This window comes from Megalops cyprinoides, chromosome 1, assembly GCF_013368585.1.
Source record: "Megalops cyprinoides isolate fMegCyp1 chromosome 1, fMegCyp1.pri, whole genome shotgun sequence".
Lineage (NCBI taxonomy): Eukaryota > Metazoa > Chordata > Actinopteri > Elopiformes > Megalopidae > Megalops > Megalops cyprinoides.
Window position 1 is genome coordinate 18,836,724 of NC_050583.1, and position 19,678 is coordinate 18,856,401.

General features: G+C 42.6%; 1 protein-coding gene across 4 annotated transcripts; it reads left to right on the plus strand.

The window, feature by feature from the left end:
• Positions 1-1,524: 1,524 nt before the first annotated feature.
• Positions 1,525-19,003, plus strand: prpsap1 (phosphoribosyl pyrophosphate synthetase-associated protein 1). Of its 4 annotated transcripts, none has more exons than XM_036524002.1 (12): positions 1,525-2,307; positions 2,805-2,912; positions 7,957-8,009; positions 8,237-8,303; positions 9,233-9,405; positions 9,902-10,017; positions 10,683-10,738; positions 11,105-11,250; positions 13,041-13,079; positions 16,407-16,477; positions 16,804-16,950; positions 17,195-19,003. In XM_036524002.1, exons 2-12 carry the CDS (start codon positions 2,830-2,832, stop codon positions 17,351-17,353), a joined length of 1,110 nt encoding a protein of 369 aa, XP_036379895.1. In that variant the 5' UTR covers positions 1,525-2,307; positions 2,805-2,829; the 3' UTR covers positions 17,354-19,003. The 4 variants fall into 4 exon arrangements, with proteins under 4 accessions (XP_036379895.1, XP_036379885.1, XP_036379866.1 ...); XM_036523992.1 differs by having other exon boundaries at positions 1,525-1,994; XM_036523973.1 differs by lacking the exon at positions 1,525-2,307 and having other exon boundaries at positions 2,358-2,912.
• Positions 19,004-19,678: the final 675 nt, after the last annotated feature.

Sequence of the window (19,678 nt, forward strand, 5' to 3'; positions counted from 1 at the left end):
CAGCTTCCTGGAGAAGCGGTCGGAGGCGGAGCAGCGTCTGCGGGAAGAAGAGATGGCCCTGCGGCGGGAGGAACTGGAGATCCAGAGGAGCAAAATCGCCCTGGAGAGGGAGAGGCTGGGGGCTGAGAGGAAGGAGAGAGAGCGGCGCTTTGAGCTGGAGAGCCAGGAGAGACAGGTCATCCTTGACCTGCTCAAAGAGAAGGTGCTCAAGTGCTGAGGACGACAAGGAGAGAGAAGGAAAAAACATGGCGGCAGCGACTATCTTTGTTAAATGTGTCTCCTCTGTCAAGGCCTGCTTTCGCAAGACGGGGATGGCTGGATTTTACAAAAGGTAGGACAGTGAGGGAAGCAAGTATGCTTGCTCAAGTCTCTCATGAAAAGGGTGTTTTGGTGAACACACTGATTGTGAAAGAGCAAGCGTGTACCTTCCATCGATCAAAAGAGAAGAGTTACAAAAGGATGACACAGAAACCACCCACTGGAATTATAGTCCGAGCAGTTCAATTACATTCTTGCCTTCTGTAGCCATTTAAAAGTTCATTCTGTATGACTCAAACTACAAACTGCATGTACATCTGGGATGGTCTGAAAGCACTTACGCACTTCAACTTTGTATATGAAAAGGTGGATTAAGATCATTTTGGAAAGTGATTTATTTGTGTATACTTTTAAGACAGGGCCTAGTTGCTTGTAGAAATAAAGATGTAAATAGTTTCCATTGTGCCATATTTTGTAAATTTGAGCTTTGTATTAGACATATGGATTGTGTCTTGAGCTTAACACTGTATCTAGGTCAATAATTTTTTTTTTTTACTTACGAATAACTGTTTTGCTTGAGTGAAATAGAACGGTGATTTATTCTCAGATGATGTGTTTTATTTTATAATAAACTTTGAAAAAGTAAAGTATTTTTCAAGAACATCTTTCTAATATTGATTTAATGCTTTGAATAGCACTGTATTCGAATACTATTACTATTAGAAGAACTTAGACATATTTTTATTCTGGTATATAACATATTTATAACTTTGGTTGCTGGCTATTATCGCTAACATTACTGCATTGCTTCATAATGACCTATAACCCTTATAAGACTTTTTTGTACCTAGCTTCCATACCTAGCCCGAGCTACGCAGGACTGAGCTAGACTGGTAAGTATGGTTAGTTAGCTAACTAGCTATCTAAACACTGGCAATATATACAGTCCTTCACAGAAGATTAAGAAGAAACAAACCAGTTTAACGTTCTTAACAAAACTGATACAACTTGTCCAACGACTAATACAAATATCTGTAAACCAATGCCGCAACATTCGAACTGCGGAAATATGTCGCGCGTTTCAAACTTTGACCTTTCTTGCTCGACCCGGGAGCATTCTGAGTGGCTGAAATTCCCAGCGTGACACCCTTTTGATTTCGAATGCATTGTTCTCATTGGCTATATCTGGGTGCCCGTTAAATTCAACCGTTAGCCAATCACGAGAAGCGTGACGACTTCTTTACTGTGACCGCATTGCAACAAAGTTTAGCGACAGTACCGCGAGAAAGGCAGGGTAGTGGTAGAGTGTTAACTGTCTAGGAATATCTAAGACTGGGCAGCTACACCGATACAAATATCGACTGTCACATATATCGATTGCTTACTGGGAAATAACGTTGGCTAGTAAAAAGTTGACGACGTAGCTCGAGCAGAGATATCTAACCCCTGTAGTTATCGCTCAGGACCTAGCTAGCTGACCTTCGCTATTTTTGTAAACAAGACCGACCGACACTTAGCCTAATAGCTGGTGATACAGTCCGTTCATTTTAAATTATCGCCTCGTTGCTAGCAAGCTATCGGCTGTAGTGAGAGAGATAATTCGGTAGCGGGTTGACAGGTGTACGCATATATGTGCAGTAGTTTTTGACACCAACTCGGTATCAGTCTAGCGGTAGACGTGTTTCCTACGGTGGTCTCTTTTCGGAAGCTAGGTCAATGGCTATGTAAATCATGAGGTAGCTAGATTGAATATAGCTGGCTATTGTTGACACTCGCTACTGCTATTAGCTCGCTAACCACCTATCAGTACAGACAGCTGTGGCCAGCTAACGTGCCTAGCTAGTTACTTCTAGCTGACTACATATTCATTAACTAAGACAGCTAACAGTGTTAGCAAGCTATTCTGCTGCGCTAACGTTAGCTAGCTAGCTACCTCCCTCTAGTAGTTACTCGCACGCCAACAAGTTAGCTGGTGTTTAAGCGGCATTGTTAGCTAGCTAGCTGACTATTACCGCTGACTTGGTTGCAAGGCTTAAAAAGAAGGAAAAAGTAAGTCAAGTGTTGACGTTACTGTTAAACTGTGGCTGAATAGCTAACGTTAGCTATAGCTGACTAGCTTCATTTATATTTGCTCTTTGTTCAGATACCTGGATTTGTATTCTGAAAATTTAGCTACATCTGTACCTAGTTGGCCATGAAGTAACTATCTAGCTAACTTAATCGCTTTGTCTGAAAATATCTGCTTGTCACCGCGAGTGTCTGGCTAGCAAGACATCTGGCTGACGTTACGCGTTTTACATTGTATTAACGCTAACATTAGGGTTTTCACTAACTTGAATAGCTAAAAAGTAACTGTATGTTAGCAAGTTTCATTGCTTTTGAGTGAGTCGACAAGTGGCAATCTAGCTAACTTGCAGTTAATTTGCCTCAGTGATTGCATGGTGTAGGGTGTGAATGTTTTAAACTCTGTCCTTTGTGTGAGCAGACATGTCGAAAAGACTCATAGGGCCTCACAAGTCTTCTTTCTCTCATTCTCATACTCTGAGGCTTTCGCATGGTTACCATCCGAGAATGAATGTCGCAAAAAGCGGATATCGTGTCTTTTCTGCTAACTCCACTACAGCATGTACAGAACTGGCCAAGAAGATCACAGAGTAAGTATTGTATAAAAATACAGTAAGTTTCGTATTGCTGAAGGGATCCTTATTGGATAATCAAGTGCAAACATGCTGGCCGTCTCGACCCGCAGTCGTCCATTAATTGACGTTACAGTAAGTTGGCGTGACGGCTGCCTTTATTTTGATGTATATAGTGTTTTTCTCCGTATTGGAAAACTGGTCTGCGAGACATTCGATGGAAGTGACCTTCACGTCATAATACATCAATAGAAACAGGCAGAGGACTTTCGGCTTTTATCCAGTAACAGTAGCATTAAAATTTCTGTGTATTCTGTGGTTTAGGGGTCTGGTCACAGGTGGTCAGTAAAAGGGGTTTGTCGAGTTAATATACTCCTTAATGTCGGCGTCTTAATTGCAGTTTTCCCGTACATATTATTGCCCTTTTTGAATTGTAGCTAGTACTGTATAGCTAGAGTCAGTGAGTTTAAAACTAGACAGTGGGTAGGATATTTAGCATCATTCACTCTGAATGATTAGCGTAGGACTAACTATCTTGCTTCGTTATGCGTCGGCCATTGGTATTCACCCTAGTAATGTCGACAACAGGCTTACATGGAAATGCTATGATGTGACGATTAAATATGCCAATTCATATTGCACCAGAGGCTCTGATACTCGTGTTTATTATTGCTGTTGGCTGACAACTTAAAGACTGCATGACATGGTTACTGAAGGTTTTATGCCTTTCTGTAGCAGAATTCGTATGGGGAAGGGACCAGCAACAGCCTCGATGAATGTATTCATTTTACTTTTAACGGAGTGCTGTGGGACCCTTGTGTACCTCCTTTATGTAGCATAATTAGTCTCACTTTTTGTGGGTGGGCAATATCTTCCACTTACCCTGTAAAAGTAAACCCTATTGCCTAGTAGTTGAACCTCTTTGGCTCTTTTATGGGCTCAAGAACAACTTTTGTAGGGACTTGAAGCTCTGAGAAACTTGGAGACCATGGAAGCACTTCAATCTGTGCTGCTCCTTTTAGCTTCACACTGTGTTTAGGTGTATTACATTACTGTAGGACTGCCTTTGGAATCTGCTGGAGTCCGAAGTGAGTGAATTTTAAGTTAAATTTCAGATGACGTTAATGCTATAGCCAGACAAATGCAGCGCGTGTAGTGACAAAAAGGAATTTATTTACATTTTTTTGTATTAATGTCCCTGAGATTGCTCTGAGCTTCTCCGATTCTTTGACATGAAAACTAAACTGTATTTCAGAGGAAGAGTTTAAAGTCCGTAAATGTGTAAACAGACACTTATGTTGGCACTGGGCTGGAATTGACAGTGTAAGCATGCCAGCTTCTAAAATGGCTGGTGTGTATTTCAGAAATGCGAGAAGATTTTGGAACAGACTGAGATGCTTGAACCAATAGGCAGAAATGTGAGAATTGAAGGGAAATGAGTTGTGAGTTGTGTGGGAATATCGATTTGAACACCAAAAGCCATAATTAACAATAAAAAATAATCAGGTTTCTCATTTTTTGTGAGAAGATATCTGCTTTTTTTAAAGATAAGTATAGCAGTGGGGTCTGTTGTAGACTCACAGCAAATGGTTTTCAAAAAGACAGATTTTGGAAAGAAGTATTCTGTTTGTTAAATTGCTACACTAGCCATTTTTGTACGGAATGTCTTTGTTGAGGACTGACAGTTTTTGTTGGAAAGGAAAACAGTGCTGCTCAGATAACTTTCAATTTTGTCACATTGCAGAAACCTTTTTCCCTTAGTCTTATAGCTTTGCTTTTGAAAACTGATCTTAGGACAGTTGCCTCATTTCCATTTCTTGAGTTGCCCTTTCCTCTGGAGGGACCCTGGCCGTGTGATCAGGGGTGCAATGGCTTGCTCCTGCTCCCATGCAGTGATCTGTGGCTCCATCCAGCTGGAGTATATGCAGTAATTAATTTGATCTTTTGGATCTCAGTACCAGTCAGTTCTAGTCACGGGAGATAGCCTGACAGAACACCATATAAATAGTGCTATTTCCTCTGTTGTCATATGACGAGGGTCCATAAACGCATCTACTTCTGCCATGCCCTGGTGACCTAGGTTTCAGCTGCACCTGGAACTTCCAACTTTCCACCGTGTCTTTTCTGCAGCTGGCTATAAGTGGACATGTCCTTAGTAGTTTGGTCATGTTCTAGTGTGCTTTGACCAGGGTTAATGGAAATGGGACCTCCTCACTGTGACATTGCAGTAATGCAGGTAGTTAGTTCTTCACACAGAGAAATTTCCCTAAGAGACTGCATTTTCCAGTTTTTGCTTTTGATTATGTTAAACTGGTGTGTTTTAAGGTCAGGAAGTTCAGTCTGTTCATACGTGTCCTGGAGCACAAATGAAGTAAATGGCATTAAAATACATTTTTCAGTTTGGTCACAGGCAGAATGTGTGTGCAAATGAACAGCACAGAGGGAATCATCACTATTTCCTTGCAAGAGGTAGTTCACTGCATGCATAGAGTGTGAGATCACTGCTGCTGACCATTCAGTTTTTCGGCCAAGGCTTATGGCAGGATTACCCCCTTACGTCCTTGATAACTGTAGCTGCCAAAATGCACTCTAATTAAGCTTTTAATCGTCCATGGGGTCACCATTTTGCAGGTTTTGCTGGTCCCAGTGTCTCGCCATTGCATACGAGAGTGATGATTGCCAAAAAAGGACAGTGCTCTGTTCTGTTCTGTGTTTACTGTAAATGAATGCAGCATAGAGACGTCATATCTTGGACAGATTAAAGTTGCCCTTTGTATAAGGCTGCTGAGTAAGTACAGTTAAAACATGTGTATGTGCACTTTTATTTTACATTGTATCAAAGAGTAATACCTACAGTTGGTTAGCATGGGCTAGCACATAATTGCTCCCTTTTTCTTTTCTTGTCTGCCCATCTCTATTACACCCAGTCTGAATGATGTTGACCCCAAAGAAATTTTAAAGAGAGTGTCCTTTGTACAGAACCAGAGCACGCTGCACATGGACTTCTTGGTTCACTTCATTTGCTAGTGACAGATCTAATGACTCCAAGGGACAGACCCCTTGTAAAAAGTTGTTTCATGTACAGCATACACATAGGCTCAATGCACATAATACAATCAACTGCATTACTTTTTCTTATTTCAGATTATGGTACATTGTATGACATGTTATATGTATTCCAGAACATTCAAAGTTGAAGGGATGAGAAATAATAAATACCTAAGCACAGAGATCGACCCCTGTCTCACCTTTGCCAAGCACGCAGATAGTGTCTTTAAAAAGGCTCAACAATGCCTAGGCCTTCTATGGAAGCTGAGATGTTTTAATATTAGCAAGGACATTTTAACAGTTGCCTACATATCACTCGTCGAATCTGTGCTCACCGTCAACATCTCATCCTGGTTCAACCCTTTTAGTTAAATGCAAAAACGGGCTTTCAAGGATCACAAACCAAGCTAGCAAGATAACAGGCACACAGCAAGCACCACTTTCAGAACTCTAAACGCTGGCAGTCAGAAGGAAAGCCCTCCTCATTGCAACAGACCTTTCCCACCCCTTCCATAACTCCTTTCAGCCACTCCCATCAGGGAGATGGTACACAGTACCTTTGGTCAAAAAGAACATTTACAAGAAGACTTTTATCCCAACTGCTATTTTATCTGCTCTGTGTTTTTAATGTATGCATGTCCTTGTTCCCAACGTGAATGTTTTTTTATATGTTTTACTGAGCCTCCTGTCAAAGAAAATTTTCTATCCCTGTGGGATAGGCAATAGTTTTTTTTTTAATTCAACTGAATTGAATAACTCTTACCATAGACATTAAATTACAAAGACAGAATTATTGCAGTGCTTGGAAATTGGCTTTTTTCACTCTACTGAGGCACCTGAGGTTTGTAATTGCTGTATTGTAGGGGGAAAAAAACAGTGAGGAAATAGCCCACTGCTGAAGAGCACTTCATTTTAATATTTCTTTAACTTAATTTTAATAGTTAAAAAGTAATAGAATTTAAAAATATTATGCTGGTAAAGAATTCCCCAAGAAAATAATTAAATAGCCACAAGTGAAAAATGTGTCTGTGTGTGTACCATACTTGAAAATTGAAATAAGTCATTATTCAATGCTTTTTTTTCTGAAATTGCAGAATTTATATTTACTTGCTGGTGTAGTTGTCATCTGCCTAGTGAACTTGTCTGAGATTTACAGGCAGAAAATCAGTTATGATGTCACTTAACAAGCTCTAGCATTCAGCTGCATCACTTGATGTCAAAAGACTATTTGCTACTGTCCATCGATGTTAATGAGCACTGGTGTTATAATCATTAGGCTACCTTGTGATGAAGGCACAACATGGAAGCATGCACTTTAAAGAATTCTGTTAATGGTAAACATGTTTATAGCAGCCTTCTGTGTTTATCACTGGGCTGGAATTAAAGTGGAACCTTGACCCGTCTGTTAATCAAACATTACAGTCATGTTACAGTTTTTTTTTTTTTTTTTTTTAAGGCTGCAGGTTTTCTGGCTAAAATTCATACTGCACTGTGCACTACATGTTTGGTTACCCAGTATGTCAACAATTTTGAATTTAACTGACTGCAGATCATATTAATGACAGCTGTTATGGTTTGTGAAACTTCCCCCCATCCTGAGTTGCTCTGACCTTTTGGTTCTGCATTAACTCTGACCCTCATATCATAAGTCAACTGTTTGCACTAGCTTGTATGTCCTTTTTGTTTGTGTATGGTGCGTCTGTGCCGAGATAGGCCTGGCCTTTAGAATTTATGGATGTGTGAAACACGTGGGAATTGATTACTAGTCACGCTATCAGTGATGTAGGTAGAAAGGAATTATGAATGGCTGAGGTGTGGCTACCTGGGGATTAGTTAAAGTGGTCAATAGCATTTTTGGCTGATACAGCTAGTATATCTCCATCTATAACTTACAGATGACAGCCCTGTAAGAGGAAGTGTATTGTATATAGCCATTTCCCCCTTTGATATGGTTTGTCTCTCAGTGAATCTGTGTATGTTTTAATTTTTTGCTCTCACACGTCTTCCTTGCCAGGCGCCTTGGTGTGGAACTGGGGAAGTCAGTGGTCTACCAGGAGTCAAACAGAGGTGAGGTTTTTGGTGCGGTGTCCTGACCTCATGTCTGCTTGAGTACTCCTAGTGACAATGTCATGGTGATGGCCTGGATGTGCAACTGCCAGTGGTGTGACTAAGTCCTTCAGCACCTGGTCCATTTTCAAAGTGCCTTTCCACCAAAATCATTTGAAATGGAATTGGAAAGTGTAAACGCCCATCTCGCTACTGGAATTGAATGTGTTTATTTCTCTTCTGAGCAGAAACCAGAGTAGATGTGAAAGAATCTGTACGAGGGCAAGATATCTTCATCATCCAGACCATACCCAGGTAAGGCCGGGTGGTCTTTGTCTTAAATTGTCCATAACCTCATGTTGTCAGTTGCATTCTCTGGAGCTACATCAAATGATTTACCTTATGTCAAAGCATGTTAAAGCGTGTTTGACTAACTAACTAAACTATGCACTGCCCTAAAAGAATTCTAAGAAGTCCTTGGAATAGCATCCCCTCTCACCCCAGACCAGTGGAGGATCACCTTTTTATCAGGATGATCAAAATTATTGGCCTTTTGAAGGTTAAGAAACTATTTTAGACAGCGTGCTTGGACATTCTTTTTCTAGGGACTTGAACATCAAAGCTTCGCAGCAATCTTCAGTATCTTGCTGTTTCATAGCATGTATAGATAAGCAGCACCCATTTGTAAGTGTTGGTGAGTCAGTTGCATTCCGTAGCTGATTACTGTAATCAGAATTGTGCTGTGAGGCCACAGCCGAGTCTCACAAGGACCTCCCAGTGACACTGGCCACCTCAGGCCCCGGGGCAGCGGGAGAGGTCTGATCTCTGTAAACTGAGATGTAATCCTGAGCAGCTTTTAGACTCCGCTGTTGGGCTCCTGCTTTCGGGGGCTGCACCAGTAGGCACTGTATGGGTACATGGTTAGCCTGTGTTGTCACCCAGGATAAACTGCTTTCCTGTTGGTTAAAAGTGCAGTGCTGTGTTATTGCGGTTCTGGTGAGGCATAATAACGGGAAAATATTCTCCCACTTCAGGGTTGTAGTCATTCCCCTAGAGGCTCTGAAAAGGAAAGACTAAAGGAGACCTTTACAGTGTCAGGGTTACAGGCATAGTGTCAACACTGTAATACGAGTCTCTAACTGAGTTGTCTGTGAAGTGCAGGCAGAGCTCGGTGAGAGTTAGATGTAAGCCTTTGTGCTTTAGTATTCATAATTAATCACTTTGTTTTTTTCTTCTGAATCTAGAGATGTTAACACGGCTATCATGGAGCTGTTGGTGATGGCCTATGCCCTGAAGACCTCTTGTGCAAAGAACATTATCGGGGTCATTCCTTACTTCCCTTACAGCAAACAGTGTAAGATGAGGAAAAGAGGCTCCATTGTTTGCAAATTGCTGGCCTCTATGCTAGCCAAAGCAGGTAATATGGTTTGTTTTCATTGTAGAGGGGGCTCTACTGTCATACAATGAACATACACGCAAAGCAGAATTTGCCTACTGAAGTTATGTATAGGATTTTAGTAATGAATAATTTTGTCATCTGCACTTTAATTTGCCTGTTTGACTGTTGCATATTTGTATACCAGGGACAGATTAAGTTAACATTTGAAAAGCATATTAAAAATTGCCTTTGCCACAAATGTTATGTTGGGGCAGAGCTAACATCTTTCTAAGTTAGAAGCCCAACTTTGCCTGCTTGATACAGTGATGTCTAATAAACTAGTTAGTGAGTGTCTAGAGGAGATTCCAGCCTTGGTTAGAATGAAAATTTGCAGATGGCTTTGCTGCATCTCATCCCCTGACAGGCAGCTGTGGGTAGTGAGTGTGAAGGTAACTGGATCCTGGGGCTAAGCTGTCATCCCCATTAGCAGCTTCCTTACCGACCTGTTGACAGTTTGCTCTATTGGCATTCACAGGTTTAACTCACATCATCACTATGGATTTGCACCAGAAGGAGATTCAAGGCTTCTTCAGTTTTCCTGTGGACAACCTGAGAGCCTCCCCCTTCCTTCTGCAGTACATCCAGGAGGAGGTAACCTGCAGTGATTGTTCTGTTTCAGTGAAATGGGTGATGTGTAACAGCAGCAGTCCATTCAGATTAGATGACCATTTCAAGAGCGTTGAAGTGTCACTGACTCTTAAATCCTCTAGCCCTCAAAAGTGCTCGTCCTTGGTGACATGGCATGACCTTACCAAGCAGTCAGTCTAAGGCTTGAGGGAGGAGGGGCGAAGGATTTGTAAAAAGAGGTGCCTTGACCCATGTCTTAAAGTAATTTCATCATCAGCTGGGCACCACTACCCTCCCTTTTGCTAGTAAATAGCATGACTACAGTATGTGTCTCACAGGAGTTTGGGGACATTGTGGTTTTGCAGATGGTGGTCAAGTCATGTATGAACTGACAGAATTGCAGTGCACCCACTGTTTTGATTCGGTAGGCCAATAAAGATTTCGTACTTGCAGGGGAGCCATTGATTTCCCATTTGTTGACAATTTATTTCAGGGATAAATTTTTTTAATTTACCTCATCTCAGTCACTCTGAATCTGGACATCCCCTCATGCTGGGCCCGTGTCTTTTCTGACTCCCAAAATGAGGGCTAGAGGGCTTAAAGGGTTACTTTTAAACAGAGCCAGAGTGCCTACTGTTTGGATGTATGTAAATTGCTTTGTCCAACCCTTTCCCCACTTTCCCTTTCAGATCCCAGATTATCGTAATGCCATTATTGTTGCAAAGTCCCCGTCAGCTGCCAAGAGGTAATGTGTAGCCTGGAAAAAGCGAGTTGCGTGTCGAGTTGCTGACTGCAGGCAACTGGTGTTGTTTTGTCGCTTCGCTGTGCGTGTGCGTATGTGTGCGCGTGTATTTGGGTGTATGTGTATGTTCCAGTGTAATAGTGAGTTTGATGTCACTAGGGCTGGTTTGTGTGCACTAGATGTGATGTCCAACTTTGCTATTGCAGCAATAACTGTGACGGGCTGAGTTCACAAAGCTTGCCTCTGTGTGCTGTATATGGTGACCAGTTGTGCTGTTGCAAAGGTGACTGTGACAGACGTTTGTGTTTTGGTACCTGTGCGTGTGAGCATGAGGGTGTGTGCGTTTTAACAGTCTATATGTCGTTCCAGGGCTCAGTCTTATGCGGAGAGGCTGCGGCTGGGCCTGGCTGTGATGCATGGGGAGGCTCAGTGCTCTGAGTCTGACATGGCCGACGGCCGACACTCTCCCCCCTCTGTCCGCAACACCACAGGCCACCCGGGGTTGGAGCTGCCGTGTAAGATGCCGCCAGGCCCTTTTCACACTGTCCTCTCCGCCTCTCTGGAGCTACTAGGCCACGGTCGGCCTGGTGGTGGCGCTGCAGCATCCTCTTACCGATTCAGGACTCCTAGAATGGAACCGTTTGAGAAGAGGCATGACTGAAAGCGCCACCATCGCTGACCCGTGGTCTATTCCAAGTTCTTTAATATTCTTCATCCATCTAAATAACACTGAACAAATATAACACCGTGAACAACAGATAACACAGTGAACCCCTGTCTCTAATTGGTCTTTGCAGTTACTTTATATAACAGGTTTGGTTTATAGATGTCAGACACAACTGCTGAACTCTTTGGGAGCCCTTTGGTTTGCAGTCCCTTTTAAAGCATATTCTAGGCATCTGTGTCCCTGGAACAGACCTCTCCAGTTGACTTAGACAGTATTGTTTACAGATGTGTAGAAAAAATGGCCTTAATGTCTTTGAAGGGTAGAGACCTTCTTTTATGGAACAAAGCTACACGTATCACAGTACGTTTGAGTAAGGTGACAGAATGATACAGTTTTCCTGAATCCAACACACAGAAGAATCAATTGAGGGAAGTCACAGTCTACAGCTCTCCAGTTACCTAAATCAGGGCTCTATTTTATGGAAAAGGCACTTGGCTTGTTTTTCTTGGTAAGCTGTTGCATTCTGTGAGCCAAAGGCCACTGTCTGTCAGATGGTTATTGTGTGAAGCACATTTAGAAATAATTTATCTGCTGGGGAGGCTTTTTAAACACTGCTGTGATCAAAGGAAGTCAAAGCAGCCAAGATAGGATCCATAAATAATGCTGCATTGTTAGAAGCTGGTGAAAAATCTTTTCTTGTAGATGCGACCATATGAAATACACATTTAGCTGAAGTCCTCCAGTTAGGCTCTTGCTCTTGATAAAAACGTTACACGAGGTGGCGTTTGTGTCATGATATCGGCAAATGACTCTAGAACTTAATAAGTTGTTAAGCCTGTGTAGCTGGATCATTACTTCTAGCACTGTGCATTTGTATATTTATTACTGTTCTAATCCAGGACTTCAAAAATCCTCTTGTGTGCCTCTGTTATTTGATCAGCAAATTGGCTAAGAACTCCTCTGTGGTCATTTCCATTTTCCAACAGAAATGGAAGCAGAATCCCACCCAGGCTTGTTTCCTACCCCCCTGGGACTAGATGTGTAGCACAGTAGTTATTACATGGTTGTCTCCTCATGGGAATCCATGGGTTTTGCATTTTTATGCAGAGGATTAGGCTAAACTGTCATTTTCTCCCTGATGGAGCAGCAGACTGCAAACCATCAGAGGACTGAAAAACAAGTTTGTTGTATCAAAATCCCTTCTGACGTTTCAGACTCTTGCCGCCTGCCAGCAAATTACCGAGGGCAGAGTAAAGTATCGATTCCTTTCATGCTCCCTAATTCAGGATCAGAGCGTGGATAACAGTAAAAGCTTCTCTGAACAGGGGGGAAGGGACAAGAAAAACAATGGACCGTTATGTAATTTTTACTTGTGGCTGCGAATGCCTGTACGTCATTACCTAAGCTTCTGAATCAGGGAAACAAACAGTACTCTGCTGTTAAAGGAAACTTTAAGTCAAGAAACCTAATCATATTTTGCTGTAATCTCTGGATTTTTCAAATGAGGATTTACCAAAATGAGATCATTACCTTTTCACAGAGAATACCAAGGGGCTTTTTCCAGTCCTGTCGCTGTATCTGTGTCATGTCACCTGTGTTTGACTATCTGTTAATGTGCCATTTATTTGTTGGTAATAGGGAAACACCAAGCTCCGTTCCCTGGCATAGAGCTCCCAAGTACGACAGTAATTCCATTCTGCTTTTGAACACAGCAATAACATATCAGATGGTTCCTTAACACATGCATGTAGACTTTGTTGTGAGTGAGGGCTTTCAATCTCTGTGGTCATGACACACTCTGAGATTCAGGAACCTTATTTAATTTCCACTGCGGGGGGGTGGGTGGTTGGGGAAGCTGACATCTGAAATGGACCGTACTAGGTCTTTGAAGCCCATTCCCTTCATGCAGTGCTGTCTTTGATTCAGAACATCAAAGCTGGTCTGTCTGGATCTGGGCCCTTGCCAGTGCACTGCTTACTGAAATCGATGCTGCTGACCCATTTAGTCAGCTGTATTTTTTAAACCTGAACTCACATTTGACGTGGTGACCTTTCAACCTGGATGGGGACGCGTTTTCCTTTTTTTGTTCTACCTGAGCTCATAGCTAGTAGGCATGAGTCAGTCTCCTGCGAGCCAAGTGTATCCTTTATTCCAGGGCTTGTAGCTGCACAGTTGCACCCCACAGCTGCAGGCATGACTGTCTCTGCTTGGGCTTGGCTGGAGGAGCTGGGATTGGCTGTGGAGTGGGTTATACCATGAGAGGGCAGTGCAAAAGAGAGGCATGGGGACTGGCCAGTCACACTGGGCCCTAGCTAGATGTCGGTGCTCCAGGTCGAGGTTATGCAAGAACTCAGGCCAGCAATATGGCACTGAGGGGATCTCCTGGATGTACTGACATTGTGACCGCAGTTGTGATAAACTGTGAAGGCAGATTTTCAGAGTGTTTGCCATGCACAGGGTTGAAAGCTCTCCGTTGTAAAAATCTGTAGGATAATTTCCGAACAATCCTTTGATGAAAGGGAACCATTATTTCTGGAGAGTGATGTCTTTTGATACTGGATTGAATTGCTAATCAACACACTGCCTCATCTTGTTGAGATCCTGTAAGATTTCTAATTTTTCCGGCAGCTGGCTGTCACGAATCCGACAGGGGTTTTAAAACGGGGCACTCTTCCATCGCTTCCGATCACAGTCCAATTAGAATTCAGCAAACCAATTAGCGTTCAGAGCCAAGACCATCCATGCTGGTTTCCCATAATTTTTATTGCAGGGGAAAAAGTGCTCAAATTGCTGAGTCTGCCCTGTAATATCACCACTTAGTAGCACCCAGCAATCATGCAGTTCATATAAAAATTTAGCCTTGCAGGTATGTAAAGAAGTGTAGAGAATATACAATGTCTTGAATCTCGCAAGGGTAAGGGGGATTTTTGCATCTCTGTTCTCCACGTGAGAAGTTGGGACACAGTGCCACATTCTTAGCGTGGTTGTTTGGTCCTGCCTCTACCCTGTGGTCCTCATAAGGTCTCACTGCTACCGTTTCATTTGGTATGTATGGAGGAACAAGACGTTAATGCCAGTGACATCCTTAGAATATGACAGATGTGTCATGGTGCCATGGTTGAAAAGCACACAGGGACCAGGACATTCGTGCGCCCACTGACCCTAGGTCAGAGCTGAGTTAAAACAGGTCTGCAGTCTCACGTCCACCACATCCACACACGACAGCCTACTGCATGAGGTGCCCTTTACTTACAACCACATCTTATCCCCTTTTGTGTCAGAATACCAAACACTGACTTAATGTTTGGTTTATTGATTTATTTTTTACTTCCTTGAAACACTGATTTCTGGGAAACACCCATCTAAAGAACAGCACTTTTTTCATGGTTGTTTCCCTACGGTATTCTGAATTCTGCACTCATGGCAGATCTATTGTTGGTAACCTGTAGCAGTTTTGAAATCGTAATGAGGCAATAGGGCTTGCCAACTCTCCCCCTTGTGTACTAAATGTGGCCTACAGCGTGTTGCTTCTCAGCTTAGTATAAAGCTCTCATACCATTCCAGTACATCCTGGAAGAATTTAATAAACCCACAGTACACTACACTGTTAGTCATGTAAATTGAGCAAACACCTAATTAATGAACAGTGTTTTACTTGCTATATTCCTGAGAAAATGGTGATGGATGGATAAAAAGTGCTTGATGTTAATTACTTAGGCCAAGCCAATAGTGTACAGTAACTCTGTTTGCCTCTGGCCTTATCTGGGAGTTGATGGGCATATGTCAGTGCTATAATCCCTGCTATAATCTAGCTCTGCTGAACAGTGCTCCTATATATTTGGCTGTCCTGGCTGTCCTGGCTGTGCGTGTGTGTCAGCTGGCTGTCTGCCTTTTTTTCTGTGTTTCCTGAGAGCAATAATGCCACAGCCTACCTGTGAAAAGACCACAGCGGCCAGACAGGGGATGTTGGCAAGCCTTTGTTTCACTGCATTGTCTTTATTTTGGTTGGCTTTGATGGATCGATGAAAAAAGGTTTGATTCTTGTATATTTAAAAACTTTGACATCCCTCCTAAAGTCCCTGCATGGTTGTAGTGTTTCTGGAGTGAAAAAAATGGAACAGTAGCTGTTGTCTGTTCCCACTCTGAATGGAACTTTTTCCTCTGTTCCAGAACTCCTCTTAAAAAACGATGCACTCTTGTGGGAGTTTCTAAATATACAGGAGTCTGATTGGGTATGCTGGGCAAAAGACGAGGTTGTTTTGATTTTGCATGGCATGTGCTGCAATGAAGATTTCCCTTCAAATCGAAACTTAAATTGTAGGTGGGGTAAAATGGGGAATGTGATGCATTCACCAGTTCATTTAACAGCTTGCCTCAAATTAGACGGCCCATCTAACTGGTAATCATATGAACTAGCGTGTGAGACTTTTACTATATAGCTAACATTAACTAAAGCAAACGCTTGTTGGGTGTCTTTGAAACAGCCAGCGTATGAATGCACATTATCCACGCTTATGCTAAAGCTTATGCTAAAGCTTAGGCTAAGCAGTATTGTGACCAGACCCCAGTCTTATTTATGGAGTCTCTGATGTGTCACATTTGTCACCTAACCTGGCCAGCCTGCTCTAACCTTCATCTCGCATATTTCTTCACTCCATTACTCCCTAGCGAAAGAGGAAGGCAGGCAGTGAAGATTAATGACCCTCCCTGCTGATGTGTTGTATAAACTGTAAGAGTGTTAAGTTTTTTTTTTTTTTTTTCTTTTTCTTTAAACAAAAGTGTTCCTTTGTTTCAGGGGGTGGGTAGAGGTTTGACAAGGAGGGCCAGTTGGGACAAACGGATTTTGTGGATTCAGCAAAGAAGGTCTTGCAGTTTTGAAAAGCCCACTTTAACCCATCTTACCCAATCTACACTAAGATGATTTTGGTGATTTTATTTCTGTATGCTTACATGCCTGAAACTGTTAGCGGGAGCTGGGTGTAACTTGCATTTTTTGTGTTGCAGTAATGATGGCTAAGGAAAAACCACCCATCACAGTGGTGGGAGATGTGGGAGGAAGAATTGCCATCATTGTCGTAAGAATTTTTCCCTTTGTATTGGTTCATTTTGTAGTAATAGGTATAGTTGAAAGCAAGACACTAATGTATTTTCAGTAGAATGATAAGATGCTAGATTAACAAAGTGGGGAGTTTTGTACAGATTGTGTACTGGCTTCAACCAGGCATTCCCTGCTCGTCTGGTTTCTTAGTGTGAAGCTACAAAACAAGCATCTTTGAGCAAGTATTAGGCATTATATGCAAATCATGACCAGATCAGGCTAAAAAAAAAGAGAAGAGAGCATTAGGGGGAAGTGTGCCCAAAGCTTCTGGAACCATGTTGAGATGTTGCTGCTCTCTGCTAGGACGACATCATAGACGATGTGGAGGACTTTGTTGCTGCTGCAGAGATCCTGAAGGAGAGGGGGGCTTACAAGATCTACATCATGGCCACACATGGCCTGTTGTCCGCTGATGCCCCCCGCCTGATCGAGGAGTCTGCTATTGATGAGGTGAGCCCCGCTCTTTGTGCCGCCTAGAAACATTTTCTTTAAGTAATGGTTTCAACAGCGTGCTCATTACTGTAAGGAACACCCAGCCCCCTTTAAAAATAAATCAGAAATGCATTTAAGGTCAGCAAACCGAAGATCAATATAGTAGATCAGAGCTGGAGCAGAAATATTGATTTCATCATCCACCGGTGGGTCCCAGGCTTCCCGGTCTTTGCTAAGCTGCATTTTGTCCCTGCGTTGTCAGGTGGTGGTGACCAACACTGTCCCTCATGAGGTGCAGAAGCTCCAGTGCCCCAAGATCAAGACGGTGGATGTCAGCATGATCCTGGCAGAGGCCATTCGCCGCATTCACAACGGGGAGTCAATGGCCTATCTGTTCCGCAACATCACCGTCGATGACTAGGGGAGGTTGGCGAGGGGGCTGAGTTTGGGCCTGAGGTGAGGGCGAGGGTGATGGGGGAGGTGGGGGTTTCCATCCTCCAGCCTCCCGCGCTGGCATCTTGCCGCCTGACAGGCTCCTTTCCCTGTGCCCACACACTCTTGAGTTCTCACTGAGGAGGGGCTGCAGACACCCTGCCAATGTCAACCTCTCCACATTATTTTCTTCCCTCCCTCCCCCAGAACCAATTTGATTTACCTGTCATCTGTAACATTATTACATAATTATTTCATTATTGCAAGTGTAAAAATGACTGTGCAGCAAAAAGCGGAAAGCAGGGTACAGTAAATGCTTGAAGGGTCAGTAAGTATTTCTGTATTCTGTCCAAATGCACGTGTACTGTACGTCCTTGCAAACTAAGGAGCTATACAATAAAAGTCATGTTTTTGTTCCGCACATAAAAGAAAAGCTGCCTTTTAGTTGCTTCCTAAGTGTACCCAAAGTCTACGTATACTTCAGTACTTTACACTGTGGTGTCTGGATTGGAACAGTATTTTCCTCCTCTCTGAATGAATGCTTTGAGGTGTTAGGAATTTACGTAGTGAGGGTCCCATTAAGGAAGCAAAATAGACATTTTACAACTTGGAGCCACTGGTTCCTCCAAAGGAAAGTGGACATGTTTTCATTCATTGCTCTTATTGCCTTTTAATGAGTAGGTATTTTCCCACATTATGCTTTTTTGAAAGGACATCATCGTTTGTGCGCCGATAAAATTTGTTGCTCAGTTCATTGTTGAATCCAGTGTTTTTCCTCTGCCTGCAGGCTGTTCAGGCGGGTGTTGATCTGTGACTGTTGAACGCTTTTTACTCAGATAAAGTATGCACAACTGCTTGAAGGGATGCACAATGAATGAAACCCAATACATCGTTAAGCAAGTGTGTCTTGTCTTGTTCTCATGTGTTCTGTCTTGGTACTGATTACATTGTAATGCAACAGCCAGAAAAAAAGATCTGAACACAGGAAGTCAGCATGACCTTCCAGTATAAATCTAGCAAAACTGTCAGACTTTGATGTTGTGTGAGATGTCCAGTGTTTGTGTGTAAAGCCATGGTTTCATTTCATGTAAATGTTCATTGTAAAGGGCTGTTCATCGGTCCTGTAGATGCTGTTGTCACTGGGAGGATAGCATTTAGCTATTGTGGCTTGTGAGTTAAGCAGGGTTTCACACACTGACGGTGCATGACACTTCAAGGATTTTCTCCATCTGAACCAGACTGTACTCAAGATTTCTGTTTGGTACCGAAAGGGAATACATTTTGTTGTTTCAGTGCAGCTTGTTTGCAGATGGCCTTCGCAAGCATTTTACTGCATATGCAATTTGGCATGAGAAAATATTTGCACCCTGATGAAGTTAGACCCGCAGAAGCGCTCGTAGCTGAACTGTGGAAGCATTCAGTGCTGTCAGACGCCTCCATGTCGTCTTTTGCCTTTCTGTTCCCAGGTTCTATGCCCTGGTATATCAGGATAAATACTGTGTTTACTTGTACGTGCTATAGCGAAGTGAGCTGCTTCTCAACGTATCAGATGTGGTTATCAGGCATATCAGGAAGTGAAGAGATAAATGCTGGGCTTTATATTTTTGAGGAGGTGCATCAAGTCCCCCCCCCCCCACGGTGTTGGCCTCAATCCCTTAGAATACATTTTTGGCAGACTGTAGTGTTTTCCCAGCTGAAGGGATCTCCTGGGACTCCTCGTGTCTATGCAAAAGAAAAGCTGCTGGACCATGCTGGCCTGATGCCTTTGACGGTGGCATCAGTAATCTTTGTCTGATTGCTAATGCAGTATTTTTTTTTTTCTGCTTACATCACCAAGGTGGGGTTCATCACCTGAAGTTCAAAAGCACTACACTAGACATTGCTATTATTAGCATCTCAGTTTACAGTTTGTTTGTTTAAATATATACTCCTGTTCAGTGTGCCCTGTGTGCTTTTCATGAAGACACAAAGGTTGTTTCTTCCACATATAAAATTCATATAGCATGTCATAATTGTAATGACTGTCTGTAGAATGGGCTTTGTAAGAGCTGCGTGTTTGTAACCACATAATAAAAATGGATTTATTTGCATTGGTTGGTGTTTGGTCTGTTTGGTCTCTGTGCCCCACCTTTTGAATGTCAAGCTTTGAAAACAGACAGTGGAATGTTAGGGAAACAAGGTAGCCCTGGTTCATATGCAAATCAGATTTTAAGCACTCTTGATTTGCTTATGAATGGAAACGGTCACGGATGAATAATGTACTTTGAGGTAGGCAGGGATGCCTCACATTATGGTTTCGGACTTCATCCTTTTG